The sequence below is a fragment of the Pithys albifrons genome, chromosome 19, assembly GCF_047495875.1.
Source record: "Pithys albifrons albifrons isolate INPA30051 chromosome 19, PitAlb_v1, whole genome shotgun sequence".
NCBI classification, from domain to species: Eukaryota; Metazoa; Chordata; class Aves; order Passeriformes; family Thamnophilidae; genus Pithys; species Pithys albifrons.
This window is the reverse complement of record NC_092476.1, coordinates 1038297-1055730: the sequence shown is the minus strand read 5'-3', so window position 1 is coordinate 1055730 and position 17434 is coordinate 1038297. Positions and strand designations below refer to the sequence as shown.

Below are 17434 nucleotides of genomic sequence, written 5' to 3'. Positions count from 1 at the left end.
CTTTGATCCCCAGGGCAAACTCAGATGCCACAGGTGTCCATCACAGTCCTGCTGGATGGGGGGAGGAAGCCCTAAGTTCACTTTCTTTTGGAGATGCAAAATGTGAATCACTCTTTCAACCCATTTGAAAGGCAAAAGGTTGTAAAAATCTTCATGCTGAGCATCAGCTCCATTGCACAGGTCACAAACTGAGCACAGAGATCAGTCCCAACAGTGAGAAACAGGACAGGAAAATGTCCTTTTAATGCACCTCAGCCTTCACTGCAGCTTTATAATGAATTTATTACAGCAGTGAACAGTCCTGTGACTGAGTTTATCCAGGGCTGAGCACAAAAGGGTCTCCCCATAACAGATTCAATGACACAATTGTGCCACCCACAGACCCTGCAAACAGCTCTCCCCAAACCACACCAATTATGTAACTGCACAGGGTATTTTTGTGTGCTCTTTGGAAAGTTCAAAGCAGCAACTAACCTCCACCTCTAAAAATTGCTATCTTTATTGCAAATAACCTTTGAAATTCATTTTTACATGACCCTGCTTCAAAAGGTCTGGCATAATACAGCCCAGCCTGGTTTGGGGAGCTGCCTTCTGACTCTGTGTTTTAATGATATTAACCTTTCTGCATATGGATAATGCTTTTGTAACACCCCTGCTTTCTCTGCTCAAATTCATGACCATGGTGGCACCACCAGGTTCAATTTTTAACCCCTCAAAGCACAGGATATGGATTCACAGAATCACAGAATGGATTGGGTTGGAAAGCCCTCCAAGATCAGCAAGTCCAACCCTTGATCCAACCCCACTGTGATCACCAGCCCAGGGCACGGAGTGCCCTGGGCTGGTGATCACAGTAGGGTTGGATCAAGACATGGTGGATTCTCACTCATCACAGAAGGGATGGATCAAGACATGGTGGATTCTCACTCATCACAGAAGGGTTGGATCAAGACATGGTGGATTCTCACTCATCACAGAAGGGTTGGATCAAGACATGGTGGATTCTCACTCATCACAGAAGGGTTGGATCAAGACATGGTGGATTCTCACTCATCACAGAAGGGATGGATCAAGATATGGTGGATTCTCACTCAGTGCCACATCCATAGAATCACAGAATCATAGAATGGATTGGGTTGGAAAAGATCTCCAAGATCATCAAGTCCAACCCTTGGTCCAACTCCAGTCCCTTTACCAGATCATGGCACTCAGTGCCACGGCCAAGCTCAGGTGAAAAACCTCCAGGGATGGGGAATCCACCCCCTCTCTGGGCAGCCCATTCCAATCCCTGAGCACTCTCTCTGCAAAGAATTTCTTTCTCATCTCCAACTTCAATTTCCCCTGGCAGAGCTTGAGCCCATCGTGCCCCCTTGTCCTATTGCTGAGTGCCTGGGAGAAGAGACCAACCCCACCTGTCCAGAACTTCCCTTCAGGCAGTTCCAGACAGTGCTGAGGTCACCTCTGAGCCTCCTCTTCTCCAGGCTGAACACCCCCAGCTCCCTCAGCCTCTCCCCACAGCACTTGTGCTCCAGTCCCTTCCCCAGCCTTGTTCCCATGTCCTGCTCTCCCAGCAAACCCCACCAGTGACACCACAAGGTGTGTCCCCACCACGTTCCCCAGCAGGACTCGCCCTCCCCACTGCTCTGGGAACAACATCAGCGCCTCAGCCAGGGATGTGAAACCCCACTCAGGGAACTGCAGCAGCAGGAATGAGTCAGGATCCTGCTGTGGGAAGGACATCCTGACACAACATGGGAAGCAGGGAAGAGGTGTCTGGCCCAGCCCAACACACACACACAAAGGCACAGCCGAGGAGTATCACCCAGTTCAGAAGACAAAACAAACGTGTGAGTGTCCCCAGATATGGGCAGAGCAGCACAGTCACCTCACAGCCAGCAGCACAAACAACTCCCACCAACAGCAGCGCTTCAAGGAAGGACCCGCAGCACTGGGCGAGTGCAGACTCCCAAGTGTGCTTAGAAACATTCCCCTCAACCACCTCCCTGCAAAGATAATGAGGGAAGTCCAGCAAACTGTGGCTCCCAGGATGGCAGAGGAACAGACCCCAGGCAGCTCTCGTGGCTGGACAGCAGCATTTGGGAATCCCAGAGGATGGGGAATTCCACTGAGAGCAGCAAAAACCATTCCCTGGGACCAGAAGACAACTGCCCATCTGTGGGAACTGAATTACAATATCTGGAATGGAAAAAGTCCTGTTAGAAGTGGCTTCTTCATTTTCTTCACAAGTCCACTTCTGACAGGACTTTTTCCATTCCAGATTCTGCAATTCAATTCCCACATTCCCACACCCATCCCCCCCAAAATTATCCCTGGATAAAATGAAATTTTCCCTTTAAAAATACAGATTACCTTACAGGAAGTGCAAAGATGTCTATGGGAGAAGGTTTATTTCACGTGCTGCCAACCCCACCATGCCCTTCACTTGTGGCATTCTCCTTCCACGATGCCCACAGAGATTTGTTACCTTCCTGCTTTGCTGAACCACTCAAAGTTTTCCAGCAAATTAAATGCTTGTGCCACATTACTAACAACCAGGATTCTCAAAACCAGCTCATGTTACATATTTCCCTTTTGCCATGGGGTCTGAAGGGCTATGAAAGACCTTTTAAGCATATTTGAGCAGTGTAATTTTTAGTGTTTTGATGAATACAGTATTTTTGCTATATTTAACTATGGGGGAAAAAACCCAGACTGTGAAATTCACAGACTGAAAGATCATTTCTAAGTCACACTTAGCCCAGCTACCATAAAACCAGCTCAGAGCAATCCACACAGTGCTCCCATTTCTATCCTTCCCTTCCTACCGCTCCAACATTCAGGATTTCATACCAAACACAACCCTACTGTTCTTTCTCTTCCACTCTTTCAGCATCACAGCCCTGAGAACCACTGGCCATCCCACCTCTTACAAACAGGAGAGAGCATGGCATTGATTGCCCCAAACCACAAATAAGTCAAAGACTCAAACATGCACCTCAGACACATCGTTCTTCATGCCAATGGGACTTCCCAGACTAAGAGCAACAAAGGGCACAGCAGTTCACAGGCCCATCTCCAAACAGCACTCACAGAAATCCTTCCTACCCCCTCAGCAGCCCCGTGTCCCCACTGCCCCATGGAAACCTGGAGAGCTCAGTGCTGCTAATGCTGAATTACCTTCCTGCTGTGGGGGAGCCTCCCAACATCTGCCAAAGACCCCCCAGCACTCAGGGGATCTGGGAGTTTGGATCAGCAGCAGGATGGGGCCACAGTCACCACCCAAACTGTTCAGTCACGAAATGGAATCTCTCAGAGTGGTAAAATTACATTTAAAAAGGAAAAAGACTGAAATTGATGATTTCTTATCTGCCTTTCCTCTAATAAGTCTGTAATTTGGTATCATGGAGGACTCTCAGGAAAGGCTGGGTAAGTAACCAGTGCAGTTCTAATTTATAACAATAAATTTGCATACAAAATTAGAGAAATATTTGGATATTACGTTATAGCCTCATTAAGTATCCTTCAACTTCAACTGGCAGGGCAACAGGAATGCAACAGAAAACCATATTCTCACCCATGGGTAATTACAATCTCTGCTGAAATTCCTAATCACTCCTTTTCCTACAGTGAGAGTCCCTTTTCTGTGTTTCTCAGCCTTGAGTGATTGCTCCTGATTGAAGCCTCATGTCATAAACATTTGTGTGAAGGGAGGATGAAGGATCAGTCAGCAAGATTGTTTGGGAATCAGGAACTGGAGTTCCACATCAGTATCTCCAGGATAAAATCCCCAGGAGCTGCCTGGCCCTGGGGAGCACCCCAGCCTTGCACACTCAAATTTCCCTACCTATAAAGCTGAGCTATTTTCTCCCACCCCAAAATACTGGGGGGAAACAAGTGTTTATTTTCCCAGTCAGAATCTCCAGCAGACAAAGCCCTCCTCTGTTGTTCTTCTTAATTCCATACCAAGCTGTGTGCAAACTTCAGTCTCTTCTCTCCCTGGCTGAATCAGACTGGCAATTGCAGAAGTTTGCACTAAGGGCAGTAAGAAATCAAACACATAAAGTACCATGTCTTTAAATATATGTCATTGACACACATAAACACAAGTGCTGCCAAAGGCCACGGAACAAATAGCAAGACAAACAAGAACAAAAAAGGAAGGTCTTGTTTGTTCTGATTGTCCAAGCCACAATCCTTCCATTTCAAGGCAAAAAACACACGTACCATGCAGTGAAAATGGGATTTTGCCTTAACAAAGGAAGTGAGAAATGATTAAACAGCTGCAACAAGAGCAGGAGGGAAGGTCAGGATTACAAAATTTGGTATTTTTGCCCCCGTGATGACACATGGGCAGCCTTGAACAGAGAGAACTCGGGGGATGTGCTTCCTTCCAGGAAAGGGGCTTTGGCAATGCCAGGACAAACGTCAGGGCTGGAGCTCACCGGGATTCCTGGCCCAGGGATGCCCAAGGAATCCCAGCTGTCCAACCAGTCCATCCCCAAGCCAGAGCAGAAAGGATCCTTCTTACAGCCCAGGGCTTCCCAGTCACTCAGGCTGTACAGGGGACAGGACTTCAATCATTACCAAAGTCTCTGCTAATTTGGATTTCACTGCTGCCCCCAGAGCTGGGAGGCCCCACTGACCTCAGCAGGAGAGGCCAGAGAGATTCAAAGCCTCTGAACTAAAAGTCTGAACTGTTCCAGCAATTCCTCCTGCCATTACTAAAATAAAACCACCTTGAATAACCAGCAGCAGCAAATGTAAGCTGGTAGTAAATAACAAATAAAAAAGAAACCAACACACTGAAAGCCGGGAAGAATATGCAGCTATAATTGCAAAGGGGATTTTAGGAACAAAAATAATTGCCAATGATGGAGAAATAATTCATTAGACTACTAAATTAACAGAGTTGGAAAACATTAGTAATAATACTGCCCAGCTCTTCCATGGGCTCTCTCATCCACAGGCATCAGAACTCCTCACAAACTGGTCAGGTTCACTACTCCTGTTTTCAGTTCCTTCCAAAGGAAGCACAAACAGGTGAAAGGATTTGCATCAGGCTGTGCACATCCCTCTGCACCAATCCTGCACCTGCACCCCTGGAACACAGCACCTCTTCAGGCCTTCCTGACACTCTGAGACCTCCTGAGATGAGAATTTCTCCATGAATCCAACCCTTCCCTCCAAACTACAGCCCTTCTCCTGCAACCAGATCTACTCGCCCCAGTCCCAAAGCCCAGGAGGAACTTCTCTGAAACCAGAGAGATTTCACAAAGGAAAAGGATCCATGACAAATCAAGAAGCAGAACTGGGACAAATTACAGATTAAGATGCTGCTTCCACATCTCCCTTTAAGTTTTAATCTGATGGGAAGAGGGAAAAAACAACCTCCCCTAACAAACCAACAAAAAAATCCCCAAATAAACCAAAAAAACCACTATTACAACCCTTCAAGTCCTCAAGCCATCACTTTAATAAGGCTCTTCCATAGAAAAATTCATCTGTCTCACTAAAAAGGCAGAGTGTCTGTATGAATTAAAAGAGGGAAAACACCACAGTATGTTTCACAAACCCAAAAAATTAAGAGAGGTGAAAAGTGATAATAGAAATGTGATTTCAGCCAGGAAAAGTAAAGAAGCAATTTCTGCTTTCAGAACAAATTACAAAGAGAACTCAACTTATCAGTAATAACACATAAAACATTCCTCCACTTACCAATAAAGAAAAACTGTTCTGCTAATTAAAGTTCAACAAAAAAGAGCTTAACTCAGCTTCTACCACTCCCAATTTCTGTGCTGTAAGAGCCAAACCCAGCACAGTTTGCACCCTGAAGAGGAGGAGGGAACATGGTGGTCCTTTATACACTTTCCCCTCCTCTAAATATCAACTGTTTAAAATCAGCTCCTCACTATGGACCAGCACCCCCAGCCTGTCCCTGGCAAACCACCTTTGCCATTGAAATAAAACAAACAAACAAACTAACAGAAAGCACAACAAAACAAAACAAAAACAAAGTTTTCATTCACAACCTGCTATGGCTCAAAAGACCTGAAACAACTGAAATCCAAATGCATCATTTTAAAACCTTCCTTTTCTACCAAGCAGTCTTGGGAAATAATACAAACTTGCAAAGTGTAAATTGCTTATTTTTAAATTTTTACAAAGGAATGTGTCTTTTCTTATATAAATAATGGTGGGGGGTGTATTTTATCCTTTGGTTTGTTTCAATTCTGCTGTTTATTAAGAACAACATCAGAACCCCTCAGCAACTCAGCCCACCCCCAGAGCAGCCACAGCAACACTCAATCTGCCAATGGGGATGTTCTGCTCATTTTTGGGGTATTTTTTTGTCTTACAACTGAATTGGTTTTTTTCTTCAACAAAAAGCAAAACTTGTGATTTTAAAACTTCATCTCAAGGAGCCTCTGATAATACAAAAATCCCATTACCTGGTGAACTCTCCCTCATTTTGGCATTAATTGGGGAGCAGCCTTGCAACCATTTCCCTGCAGTTATTTCTTAATTTCCATCAATGGTGTGTTTAATTACATTACTATAATCAAACAACAGTTTGCCCTTACAGTGCATTGAGGCCACAACAACTGCACTCATTTGGAAATTAATGAAAGGATATGACCCAGCCCCTCATTTGGAAATTAAAAAAGGACACAACCCACCCCAGGAGGGGGAACAAACACCCTTTTCCTTCCCAAAAATACCCGCGTGGGAAGGGCAGCACAAACCCTCAGAGCTCTCCTCTCCCGATGGTGCTCCAGGACCTGCGATAAATAAACCTCCCAACTCCACTGCCCTCTCCTCCTTCCTGCAGGAAAACAAAACACAGCCCATCTACCCACCCTGTGACAGCTCCAGGGGCGATTCCACAGCTTGGGAATTCCACAGCCGCTCCAGGGGCAATTCCACAGCTTGGGAATTCCACAGCCGCTCCAGGGGCAATTTGGGAATTCCACAGCCGCTCCAGGGGCAATTTGGGAATTCCACAGCCGCTCCAGGGGCAATTTGGGAATTCCACAGCCGCTCCAGGGGCAATTTGGGAATTCCACAGCCGCTCCAGGGGCAATTTGGGAATTCCACAGCCGCTCCAGGGGCAATTTGGGAATTCCACAGCCGCTCCAGGGGCAATTTGGGAATTCCACAGCCGCTCCAGGGGCAATTCCACAGCTTGGGAATTCCACAGCTGCTCCAGGGGCAATTCCACAGCTTGGGAATTCCACAGCCACTCCAGGGGCAATTTGGGAATTCCACAGCCGCTCCAGGGGCAATTCCACAGTCGCTGTTGGCAATTCCACGGCCCTCCTGGTTCATCCCCCGTGTCCCCCCCCCGATCCTCTGACCCCACAGCCACTGTTGCCAATTCCACAGCCACTCTTGGGAATTCCACGGCCTTCCCAGTTCATCCCTTGTGTCCCCCCCCGTGACCCCCAACCCCACAGCTGCTCTTGGGAATTCCACCCCCACTGCTGGCAATTCCACAGCCGCTATTGGGAATTCCACGGCCCTCCCAGTTCACCCCCACGATCCCCTGACCCCACAGCCAATGCTGGCAATTCTTCAGCCACTGTTTGTTGGGAATTCCACAGCCTCTGTTGTGGGAATTCCACGGCCCTCCCGCTTCATCCCCCATGTCCCCCCAGCCCCACAGCCACTCTTGGGAATTCCACAGCCAATGCTGGCAATTCCACAGCCGCTGTTGGCAATTCCACGGCCGTCCTGGTTCATCCCCACGATCCCCCAACCCCACTGCTGCTTTTGGGAATTCCACAGCCTCTGTTGTGGGAATTCCACGGCCCTCCCTGTTCATCCTGTGTCCCTTCCAAGATCCCCCAAACCCCAGAGCCACTGCTGGCAATTCCACAGCCACTGTTGGGAATCCCACAGTCAATGCTGGCAATTCCACAGCCGCTATTGGGAATTCCACAGCCCTCCTGGTTCATCCCCTGTCCCCCTGCATTCCCTCAATTCCACAGCCACTGTTGGGAATCCCACAGTCGCTGTTGGCAATTCCACAGCCAATGCATTCCCTCAATTCCACAGCCACTGTTGGGAATCCCACAGTCGCTGTTGGCAATTCCACAGCCAATGCTGGCAATTCCACGGCCACTGTTTGTTGGGAATTCCACACCCGCTGTTGACAATTCCACAGCCCTCCCGGTTCATCCTCCGTCCCCCCACGATCCCCAGACCCCACAGCCGCTCTTGGGAATTCCGTGGCCCTCCCAGTTCTTCCCCTGTCCCACCAAGATCCCCCCAACCCCAGAATCAATGCTGGCAATTCCACAGCCGCTGTTTGTTGGGAATTCCACAGCCCTCCCGGTTCATCCCTGCAATCCCCAGACCCCACAGCCACTGCTGGCAATTCCACAAACACTCTTGCCAATCTCCCAGTTCATCCCCCATGTCCCCCGTAATCCCCTGACCCCACAGCTGGTGTCGGGAATCCCACACCCACTGCTGGCAATTCCACAGCCACTGTTTGTTGGGAATTCCACAGCCTCTACTGTGGGAATTCCACTGCCCTCCCAGTTCATCCCCCGTGTCCCCCCACGATCCCCCGACCCCAGAGCCACTACTGGCAATTCCACAGCCGCTGTTTGTTGGGAATTCCACAAACACTCTTGCCAATATCCCAGTTCATCCCCCGTGTCCCCCAGTGATCCCTCGACCCCACAGCCGGTGTTGGGAATCCCACACCCACTGCTGGCAATTCCACACCCACTGTTTGTTGGGAATTCCATGGCCCTCCTGGTTCAATCCGTGTGTCCTCCCGTGATCCCCCGACCCCACAGCTGGTGTTGGGGTTCCCACACCCACTGCTGGCAATTCCACAGCCACTGTTTGTTGGGAATTCCATGGCCCTCCTTGTTCATCCCCCGTCCCCCCAAGATCCCCCCAACCCCAGAGCCAATGCTGGCAATTCCACAACCACTGTTTGTTGGGAATTCCGTGGCCCTCCTTGTTCATCCCCTGTGTCCCTTCGTGATCCCCCGACCCCACAGCCGGTGTTGGGAATCCCACACCCACTGCTGGCAATTCCACAACCACTGTTTGTTGGGAATTCCACAACCACTGTTTGTTGGGAATTCCACAACCACTGTTTGTTGGGAATTCCACAAGCCCTGTTTATTGGGAATTCCACAACCCCTGTTTATTGGGAATTCCACAACCCCTGTTTATTGGGAACTCCACAACCCCTGTTTATTGGGAATTCCACAACCCCTGTTTATTGGGAACTCCACAACCACTGTTTGTTGGGAATTCCACAACCACTGTTTACTGGGAATTCCACAACCACTGTTTACTGGGAATTCCACAGCCGCTGTTATGGGAATCCCACGGCCCTCCCGGTTCATCCCCACGACCCTCTGACCCCACAGCCTCCCTTGTGACAATCCCACCGCCCTCCCCGTTCATCCCCCATGTCCCCCCGCCATCCCCCGACCCCACAGCGGCCTCTCCCAAAACAAAGCCCCTCCATGCCCCGCACTGCCCCAGGGACTGGCCCCGGGCCCCGCGGGGAGCTCTGCGGGGCTCCGGGAAGGGCCGGGCCGGCCGCAGCTCCCCGAGCGGCTCCACCGCAGGCCCTCGGCGGGCACAGGGCCCCGTTCCCTTCGGGCCCCGTCGCCGCCCCGGGAGCGCCGCGGAGCGCCGGGCCCGGCGCTCCGCGGCGCTCCCGGGACGGCGACGGGGCCTCGTTCAGGGCGTTGTTTCCGAGCTCGGTGTGGGCGGACGGGGAAGTGTCCCGAGTTACCTGTCATTACTTTCTACGCCATCTTGGATCCACTTGTCAACGTCCCACAAAGCATTGTGGGAAGGGAAGGGAAAAGGCCGGGCCCGGCCCCGCCCCGCTGGAAGGGAGGGGAGGAGGAGGAGGAGGAGAGGGATGGGATGGGATGGGATGGGATGGGATGGGATGGGATGGGATGGGATGGGGTGGGGTGGGGTGGGAGAGGGAGAGGGAGAGGGAGAGGGAGAGGGAGAGAGAGGGAGGGAGAAGGAGAGAGAGGGAGGGAGAGACAGAGAGGAAGAGGGGTGGGACGGGATGGGAGAGGGAGAGGGAGAGGGAGGGAGAGAGGTGGGATGGGGATGGGATGGGATGGGATGGGATGGGATGGGATGGGATGGGATGGGATGGGATGGGATGGGGTGGGGTGGGAGAGGGAGAGGGAGAGGGGAGAGGGGAGAGGGAGAGGGAGAGGGAGAGAGAGGGAGGGAGAAGGAGAGAGAGGGAGGGAGAGACAGAGAGGAAGAGGGGTGGGACGGGATGGGAGAGGGAGAGGGAGAGGGAGGGAGAGAGGTGGGATGGGGATGGGATGGGATGGGATGGGATGGGATGGGATGGGATGGGATGGGATGGGATGGGATGGGAGAGGGGAGGGGAGATGGGAGAGGGGAGAGGAAGAGAGAGGGAGGGAGAGACAGAGAGGAAGAGGGGTGGGATGGGATGGGAGAGGGAGAGGGAGGGAGAGAGGTGGGATGGGGATGGGATGGGATGGGATGGGATGGGATGGGATGGGATGGGATGGGAGAGGGGAGAGGGAGAGGGAGAGGGGAGAGGAAGAGAGAGGGAGGGAGAGACAGAGAGGAAGAGGGGTGGGATGGGATGGGAGAGGGAGAGAGAGGGAGAGAGGTGGGATGGGATGGGAGAGGGAGAGGGAGGGAGGGGTGAGATGGGATGGGAGAGGGAGAAGGGAGAGGGATGGGATGGGATGGGAGAGGGGAGAGGGAGAGGGGAGAGGGAGAGGGGTGGGATGGGAGAGGGAGGGAGAGAGGTGGGGTGGGATGGGAGAGGGAGAGGGAGGGAGGGAGGGGTGAGGTGGGATGGGATGGGATGGGAGAGGGAGAGGGAGGGAGGGAGGGGTGAGGTGGGATGGGATGGGAGAGGGAGAAGGGAGAGGGATGGGATGGGATGGGATGGGAGAGGGAGAGGGGAGAGGCGAGAGGGAGAGGGGAGAGGGAGAGGGGTGGGATGGGAGAGGGAGAGGGAGGGAGAGAGGTGGGGTGGGATGGGAGAGGGAGAGGGAGGGAGGGGTGAGGTGGGATGGGATGGGATGGGATGGGATGGGATGGGATGGGAGAGAGAGAGGGAGGGAGGGAGGGAGGGAGGGAGAGGAAGAGGGGTGGGATGGGATGGGAGAGGGAGAGGGAGGGAGGAAGAGGGAGAGGGATGGGATGGGATGGGATGGGATGGGATGGGATGGGATGGGATGGGATGGGATGGGATGGGATGGGAGAGGGAGAGGGAGAGGGAGAGGGATGGGATGGGAGAGGGAGAGGGATCGAGAGATGGGATCAGGGACCAGGAATGGGATGGGATCAGGATGGCATGGGATAGGATCCGGATGGGATGGGATCAGGAGAGGGATTGGGAGAGGGATAGGGAGCAGGAATGGGGTGGGATGGCATGGGATCGGGATTGAGATGGGGTGGGATGGGATGGGGATCAGGATGGGATGGGATAGGATCAGGATGGGATGGGGATCAGAATGGGATGGGATGGGATAGGATCAGGATGGGATGGGGATCAGGATGGGATGGGGATCAGGATGGGATGGGATAGGATCAGGATGGGATGGGATCGGGATCAGGATGGAATGGGGTCAGGATCAGAATGGGATGGGATGGGATGGGGAAAGGGGACTGGGAATGGGATGGGATGGGATGAGGAGAGGGCTAGGGAGAGGGGACCTGGAACCAGGAATGGGGAAGGGGGAAAGGGATGGGACGAGGACAGGGAACCAGCAACTGGGAACTGGGAATGGGATGAGCACTGGGAACTGCACTGGGAACGGGATGGGCAGTAGGAACAGGGAACTGGGAATGGGATAGGAATGGGGATGGGCATCAGGACGGGAATGGGATGGGGAGACAGAACCAGCGACCGGAATCGGGATCAGCAACGGGACAGGACAGGACTGGGACAGGAAAGGACCAGGACAGGATGGGAACCAGGGAACAGAACGGGGATGGGGACGGGGTGCCCTCCTGGAGGGCCGTGCAGGGGCACTGCCCACGCTGGAACTGGGAACCTCCGTGTTTGCTTTCTCTTTTTAATTCCCTTTTTTGCCCCCTCGCCCTCCCCGGGGCTCAGGGTGTGGCTGCAGAGCCCCAGAGGCACCAGTGGGGATGGGACCAGCACGACAGGGAGCCCTCCCCTGAAAAACGCAGGGCAGGGGCTTTTTCTCGAGGTGACTCTGTGAGCTGGAACGTTTGTCTGGGTTTGGGGGTTTGAATTCTTATTCTTTGTGGGTTTTTGAAGTTCCTTCCCTCAAAGGGAAACTTCCCAAGGCCAGGTCTGGGGGCTGCAGCAGGTGATGGAGCAGCTCCTGCTGTACATGGAGTTTTCCAAGCCCGTGGAGTTTCCCAAACCAAGCCCATCACGTTTTCCAAGCCCGTGGAGTTTCCCAAGCCCATCACGTTTTCCAAGCCCGTGGTGTTCCCCAAACCCCTCTGCCTGCGCCGAGGCGCTGTGGGTAACACGTTCCTGGCTGTGCAAGAATCCCAGAAACTGCTTTGCACAACAGTTTTATTTTCAGGGAGTAATCTTCCCTCTTAGCTGCCTTTTCCAAGTGTTTGGCAATCAGTTCTTGATACCTACACTGGTTTGCAAACTGGCTTTTTCAAGGCGTTGCTGGCCCAGCTCCTGGGGGTGGGTGCTCTGTCATTTAGGGCAAAGTGGACAAGGAATTGGGGAAAAACAGCCTAGTTCAGGATCTCAGTAAAGTTTATCATCAAAACAGGATTCCATTTTTAAAAAAAAAAAGTTCTACTTCCACTTTAATGAAAATAATTATAAGGTCCAGATCATTTTAGTATTGGATTTTCCTAAATACATTTGTATTTAAATTTATAGTTAATGCCTCCTGCGTCTTTGAAGAATAACCACCAGCCACACCTCTGATGTATTGCCACTGCAAGAAGATACTTGTGCCCAAGAAGGTTTTCAATATTCATCAGTAATGTATTTATAAAGAGGGAGCTCCTTGCAAAAATGTAAATACAGGAGGAAATAAATCTAAATAAATCCTTTGCATTTGCAGCCCCAGACTTAAAACAGTCCACTTTTTAATTCCACTTTATAAAGAGGGATGGGAGTAAGTTAACTGCCTCGGTGCCAGGCCAGAGGGGAGTGTGGGTGGTCTCAGCCTTAACCAGGAGACAGGATTTCAGGAGGATAAAAACACTCCCTGGAACCTGCCATGGGCCATCTCTGCTGTCCCTGTCTCAGCCACCTCCCCAGAGCTCTGACTTGTTTTCCATGGGCACTGTGCAAGGAATGGGGATCAGATAAACTTGAAACCATGTTTAGGATATAATTTTGTGTCTCATTCAGTCCAGGTGTTTAAATCAACCCTCTCAGCCCCCATAGGAAGGAGGTTTTACCCTATTTTGTGGGCAGGTTAATTGTCCTGCATAACCCCTGAGTGGCCATGCCAGAGGCTGGAGAGGGAACCTGCAGCTCCCAGGTGGGGTCACTGCCAAGCACTGCAGGGTTGGAATAACTCCACTGTTTCCATGTGGTGCCCCCTCCAAGATCCTCCATAGTCTTTGTTACCAGACAGAAACATGAGGACTGTTAGTCCAAAGCAAATTCGGGCTCCAAGTGCTCATTAAGCCTGGAAATTCTGCTCAAAGTGTGAATCCTACAGCAACTGGCTTAAGGGATGAGATTCCAACTCCAAAGGGCCTTAATAAACTAACTTTGGGTTCAGAGCTGCTCCTGTTACAATAGCACAGGAGGCAGAGGATGCTCCAGGAACTGTTGTACAATACATGGGAGGGAAGATTTTGTGTGGCTTTCATTGCTGTGCTTCAATACAGCACTAAAGCATAATTTAAGGCAGTGAGTTTATCCCAGTAGCTGCTACAGTGGGAGGAAGGAACTCCATGAGATGTCTCTTTGCCTCTCTTTGATATGTGTTACCCCAGTGGGAGCTGCAGTTTGGGCTTCCAACCTCTGCAATCCAACACATCATTCCCAGCTCCACAGGCTGAGCTGACAAGCCACGTTCACTCAGCTCTGGGTGAGGCACAGAACCAGATGTGCTCTGTGCTGCTGCCTTGCACTTCCAGAACTGTCCAGACTGCCCAAATTCCTGGAATCCCCATGTGCTATCCTCACCAATGGGATTCCATGACAAGAGGAGAGCTCACAGGTCTAGATTTCTGCCCAAGGAGACCAAGAGTGGCTGGTCACAGTCTGGGAGCAGAAGAGAAGCAACAGTGAATGTTGGAAGTGCAAGAAATGCCAAAGGTACAATGAGGGAACATGAGATAGGAACAAATCCAAGGAAGTCCCACTCAGCATCATGAGACTTGACAGGATTCAGATGCTCAAAAGCCTAACAGTGAGATTTCCAGGGAGTCATCCTAATGGTTAGATAAAAACAAAAAGCACACCTCCAATAAATGCAGCAATATCAAACTCAGTCCTTCAGATCTGAAAACTGCACTTTCCTGCTGGAAGTTTAGAAAGCCCACCCTGCCAGGGACAAAGAATCCCTGTGCAGAAGCACGAGCAGATCCTGCCTCCCTACCCTTTAGTGAGGATTCTGTAAATTCTGCCAGTTCCCAGGGCTTGTCCCCATTCTGTGAAGCCAGGAGCCATGCCCAGGGCCTTGGAGAATCCAGGATCCTTGCCAACAAGCAGGGTTTGAAAACCTGGGGCCACTCAGGGCTGCCCAGCTCCCTGCCATGAGGCCGAGGTCTGAGCAGAGCTCTGAAAGGTGTGGCACAGATTCTGGAAGAGTTGGGAACTCAAACCCTCACTTGCTTCAGGGCTAATGGAGAGCTGAGAGCCAAGAAGCCCTGGAGTCCTGGCTCACCCATGAGCCAAACACTTGGAATCACCGCTACAGCTTGGATTCTACATTTTCAAAACAAAACTACTTTAATTGAAACTTACACTGCTGGTTTGTTGTCTTTTTCCTTCTCCTCAGACTTGTGTTTTCATGGGAAATTCAGAAAATCAATTTCCATTCTATGATCAAGTTCCCTCCCCCTTTCTGGGAACTGGCATTTCTTGAATACAGAAAACTTGATTTTCAATCGGCCCCACTCTTGATGTCCAGTAGAGGAAAACCCATTACAATTAACATGTAAAAGTAATAAGCACATAATTGGATACTCAGCAGGGAATTGCCTCCCTGACCCTGCAGCCCAACATCCCACCAGGCTTCTTGAACAGATCGTTCACCCCTGAGGAACCAAACAACAGGAGGCCTTTCTCAAGGCAGTGCCAGACAGATTGCAGCAAGAGGAGCAATGTTTTTATTGCCTTAGCCCACTGGACCTCTGGATAAATTCTGGAACTCCCTCAGCAGCACCAGTCATGGGAAACTAACAGAAGTTAAGTGGTTTCCCCTCTGCCACAAACAAGGCAGTGGCTGAGGTTAGACAGCAACAGTAATTCTTAGCCTTACTAAACAATAAAACTGTTTCTAGGCAGCCATTAATGGCTGGTTATTAGGCTGAAGAGTAGCTAGTTTTGATTTTCCAGCATGAAAATTCCCCTGGAATTCCTCCAGAGTCCTCTAATGAACAGAGGATCTCAACTTTAATCTTACTTTGTAATTATCCAAGGGTAATATTTCAACGTGGAGTCCTTAAACACACACAATTTCTAGAGCAAGTAACATTCCAACAGGAGCATTTCCCCTTTGATCCACAACATGAGAGCACTGAGAAGCAGCCAGCAGTAAGGGGGATGCTGAGGGGACACTGAGGAGACAGAAACTACAAAGGTCAGAGTAATGTGATGGTTTCACCCCACATGGTCAAGATCAAAGATCTTCAGTCTCAGAGCATTTTTTAAGAAGCCAGCAAGTCTTTGTGCTGACCTTTAAACTGCTCATGGAGGAGCTCCAGCTGACATGGACCTGCATTCTTGAGATCCACTGGCACCAAAAGTTCACAGCTCTTTTCCCAAGAACCTGAGTGGGGCAACCTTCTCCAGGGAGACTCAGGATACTCATTTTGTTTCCATCAATAGTAGTCTATAAACAAGGAAAAAAAACCCAGAAATAAAAGCAAACTTCAGGCTAAATAGTTTCCCACTCAGTTGGACTTACCCCACAGCCCAATAATTCTACAATTTTGTTTTAAAACTTGTAACTTTGATGTGTGGGGAGGGAAACCCTGAGGGATTCTTGCTCCTGGCACCAAGCACTCAGCACACAGCAGGAGGGTCTCACTCAGGACAGGGGGAGGGAGGGAGCCTGCCTTGGGCAGGATGTTCCAAACCAAGACCAAGGTGTTTTAAGTGAGAACAAGAATCTATTTTGGATCAAAGGACAGAAAGCTTGATCATTGTGGACTTCTGGCATGAATATAGACCATGAAAGTGAACCTTCATAATCCCTGTGAATTGAGTTTTAAAAGGATACCTGGACTGTTCAAAGGGAAGTTCTTTCTAATCCTGACAGCAAAAAGTAGTTGTGAGGGGAGAGAAACCACCTCCTCCTCCAGCAAACTCCTGCTCTAAATGTAACCAAAAGCAGCAGAGAGGGACAGAGCCAGGGCAGAGAGGGAGTAGCATCTGCAAGAACCTCTAAGTAGGGCCAGGAAACCCCTCTAGGATAAAAAGGAAAAGAGGGTTGGCTGGGGAAACGGGTCCAACACATCTCATCTGGTAGAAGCATCACAGAGTGGATAAGCTGAAATGCTTGGGGTTGGATTCCAGACCAGACTGCAGATGGAAGGAAAATGTTTCTGATAAGAAGAGGGAGAGGCAAGTTCCCCCTTCCCCTGCTGCCCCATTGTTCTCCTCTCTGACAGCCACTGCCTGTGTCCAGCAGATGGGCTGGGGCTTGTTGCTCTCTCCCTTCTCCTGCTGGCAGGAGCCAGTTTGGCTTGTGCTGCTGAGGCCTCACAACGACCAGAACGTCCCACACTCAGACATGGCTGGGAGAGGATGTTACACAATCTGTACAACTGAGATTGTAACACAACTTAGCAAGTCAGATGCTTTCTGAGCAGCTGCTCCTCTCTCTTCTTTAGAAGCCTCCAAAATGACATCCCCAAGTCTCCCCTAAGTCTGTCCAAAGTCTGCATTTCCACCCCAAACATTGCTGAGAGGAGCCCACCTCTTCCTGTCCCTTCACAGACCTCCCTCACTCATAATCCCTGTCTGAAGTCTCCAGAGTTCCTGTGCACTCACATGACAAAAGCAGTTAGTCTGAATGAAGTTCAGTGTGCTTGTGAAGAGATGGGATTTATACACATCTCAACACATCATTTACAATTAGAGTCTCCACCTAATCAATTCTGAACAGGGTAGTTATGGCCAGCATTAAAAATCAAAGCCAGAGCAAATTCAATCAAGTCCCATTGATTCTTACTATGCTATTTGTGCTATTTTACCTCCTTACAAAGCCAGACCAGGGACATATGAAACAGTCCACAGCTTTCCTCTGTT

At 50.6% G+C, this 17434-nt stretch overlaps 1 protein-coding gene across 4 annotated transcripts in view; it reads right to left on the bottom strand.

Moving 5' to 3' along the window:
* The window catches only part of HELZ (helicase with zinc finger), a 91408-nt gene extending 81587 nt beyond the window's left edge, over positions 1-9821 (bottom strand). For 3 of the 4 annotated variants that reach the window (XM_071573511.1, XM_071573513.1, XM_071573514.1), the window contains exon 1: positions 9770-9821. Coding sequence is in view for 1 of the 4 variants with exons in the window: in XM_071573514.1 (XP_071429615.1) it covers positions 9770-9776 (7 nt within the window). In the remaining 3 variants the exon portion in view is untranslated. The remainder of the gene's footprint in view (positions 1-9769) is intronic. The other variant, XM_071573515.1, reaches the window with a different exon arrangement.
* Positions 9822-17434: the final 7613 nt, after the last annotated feature.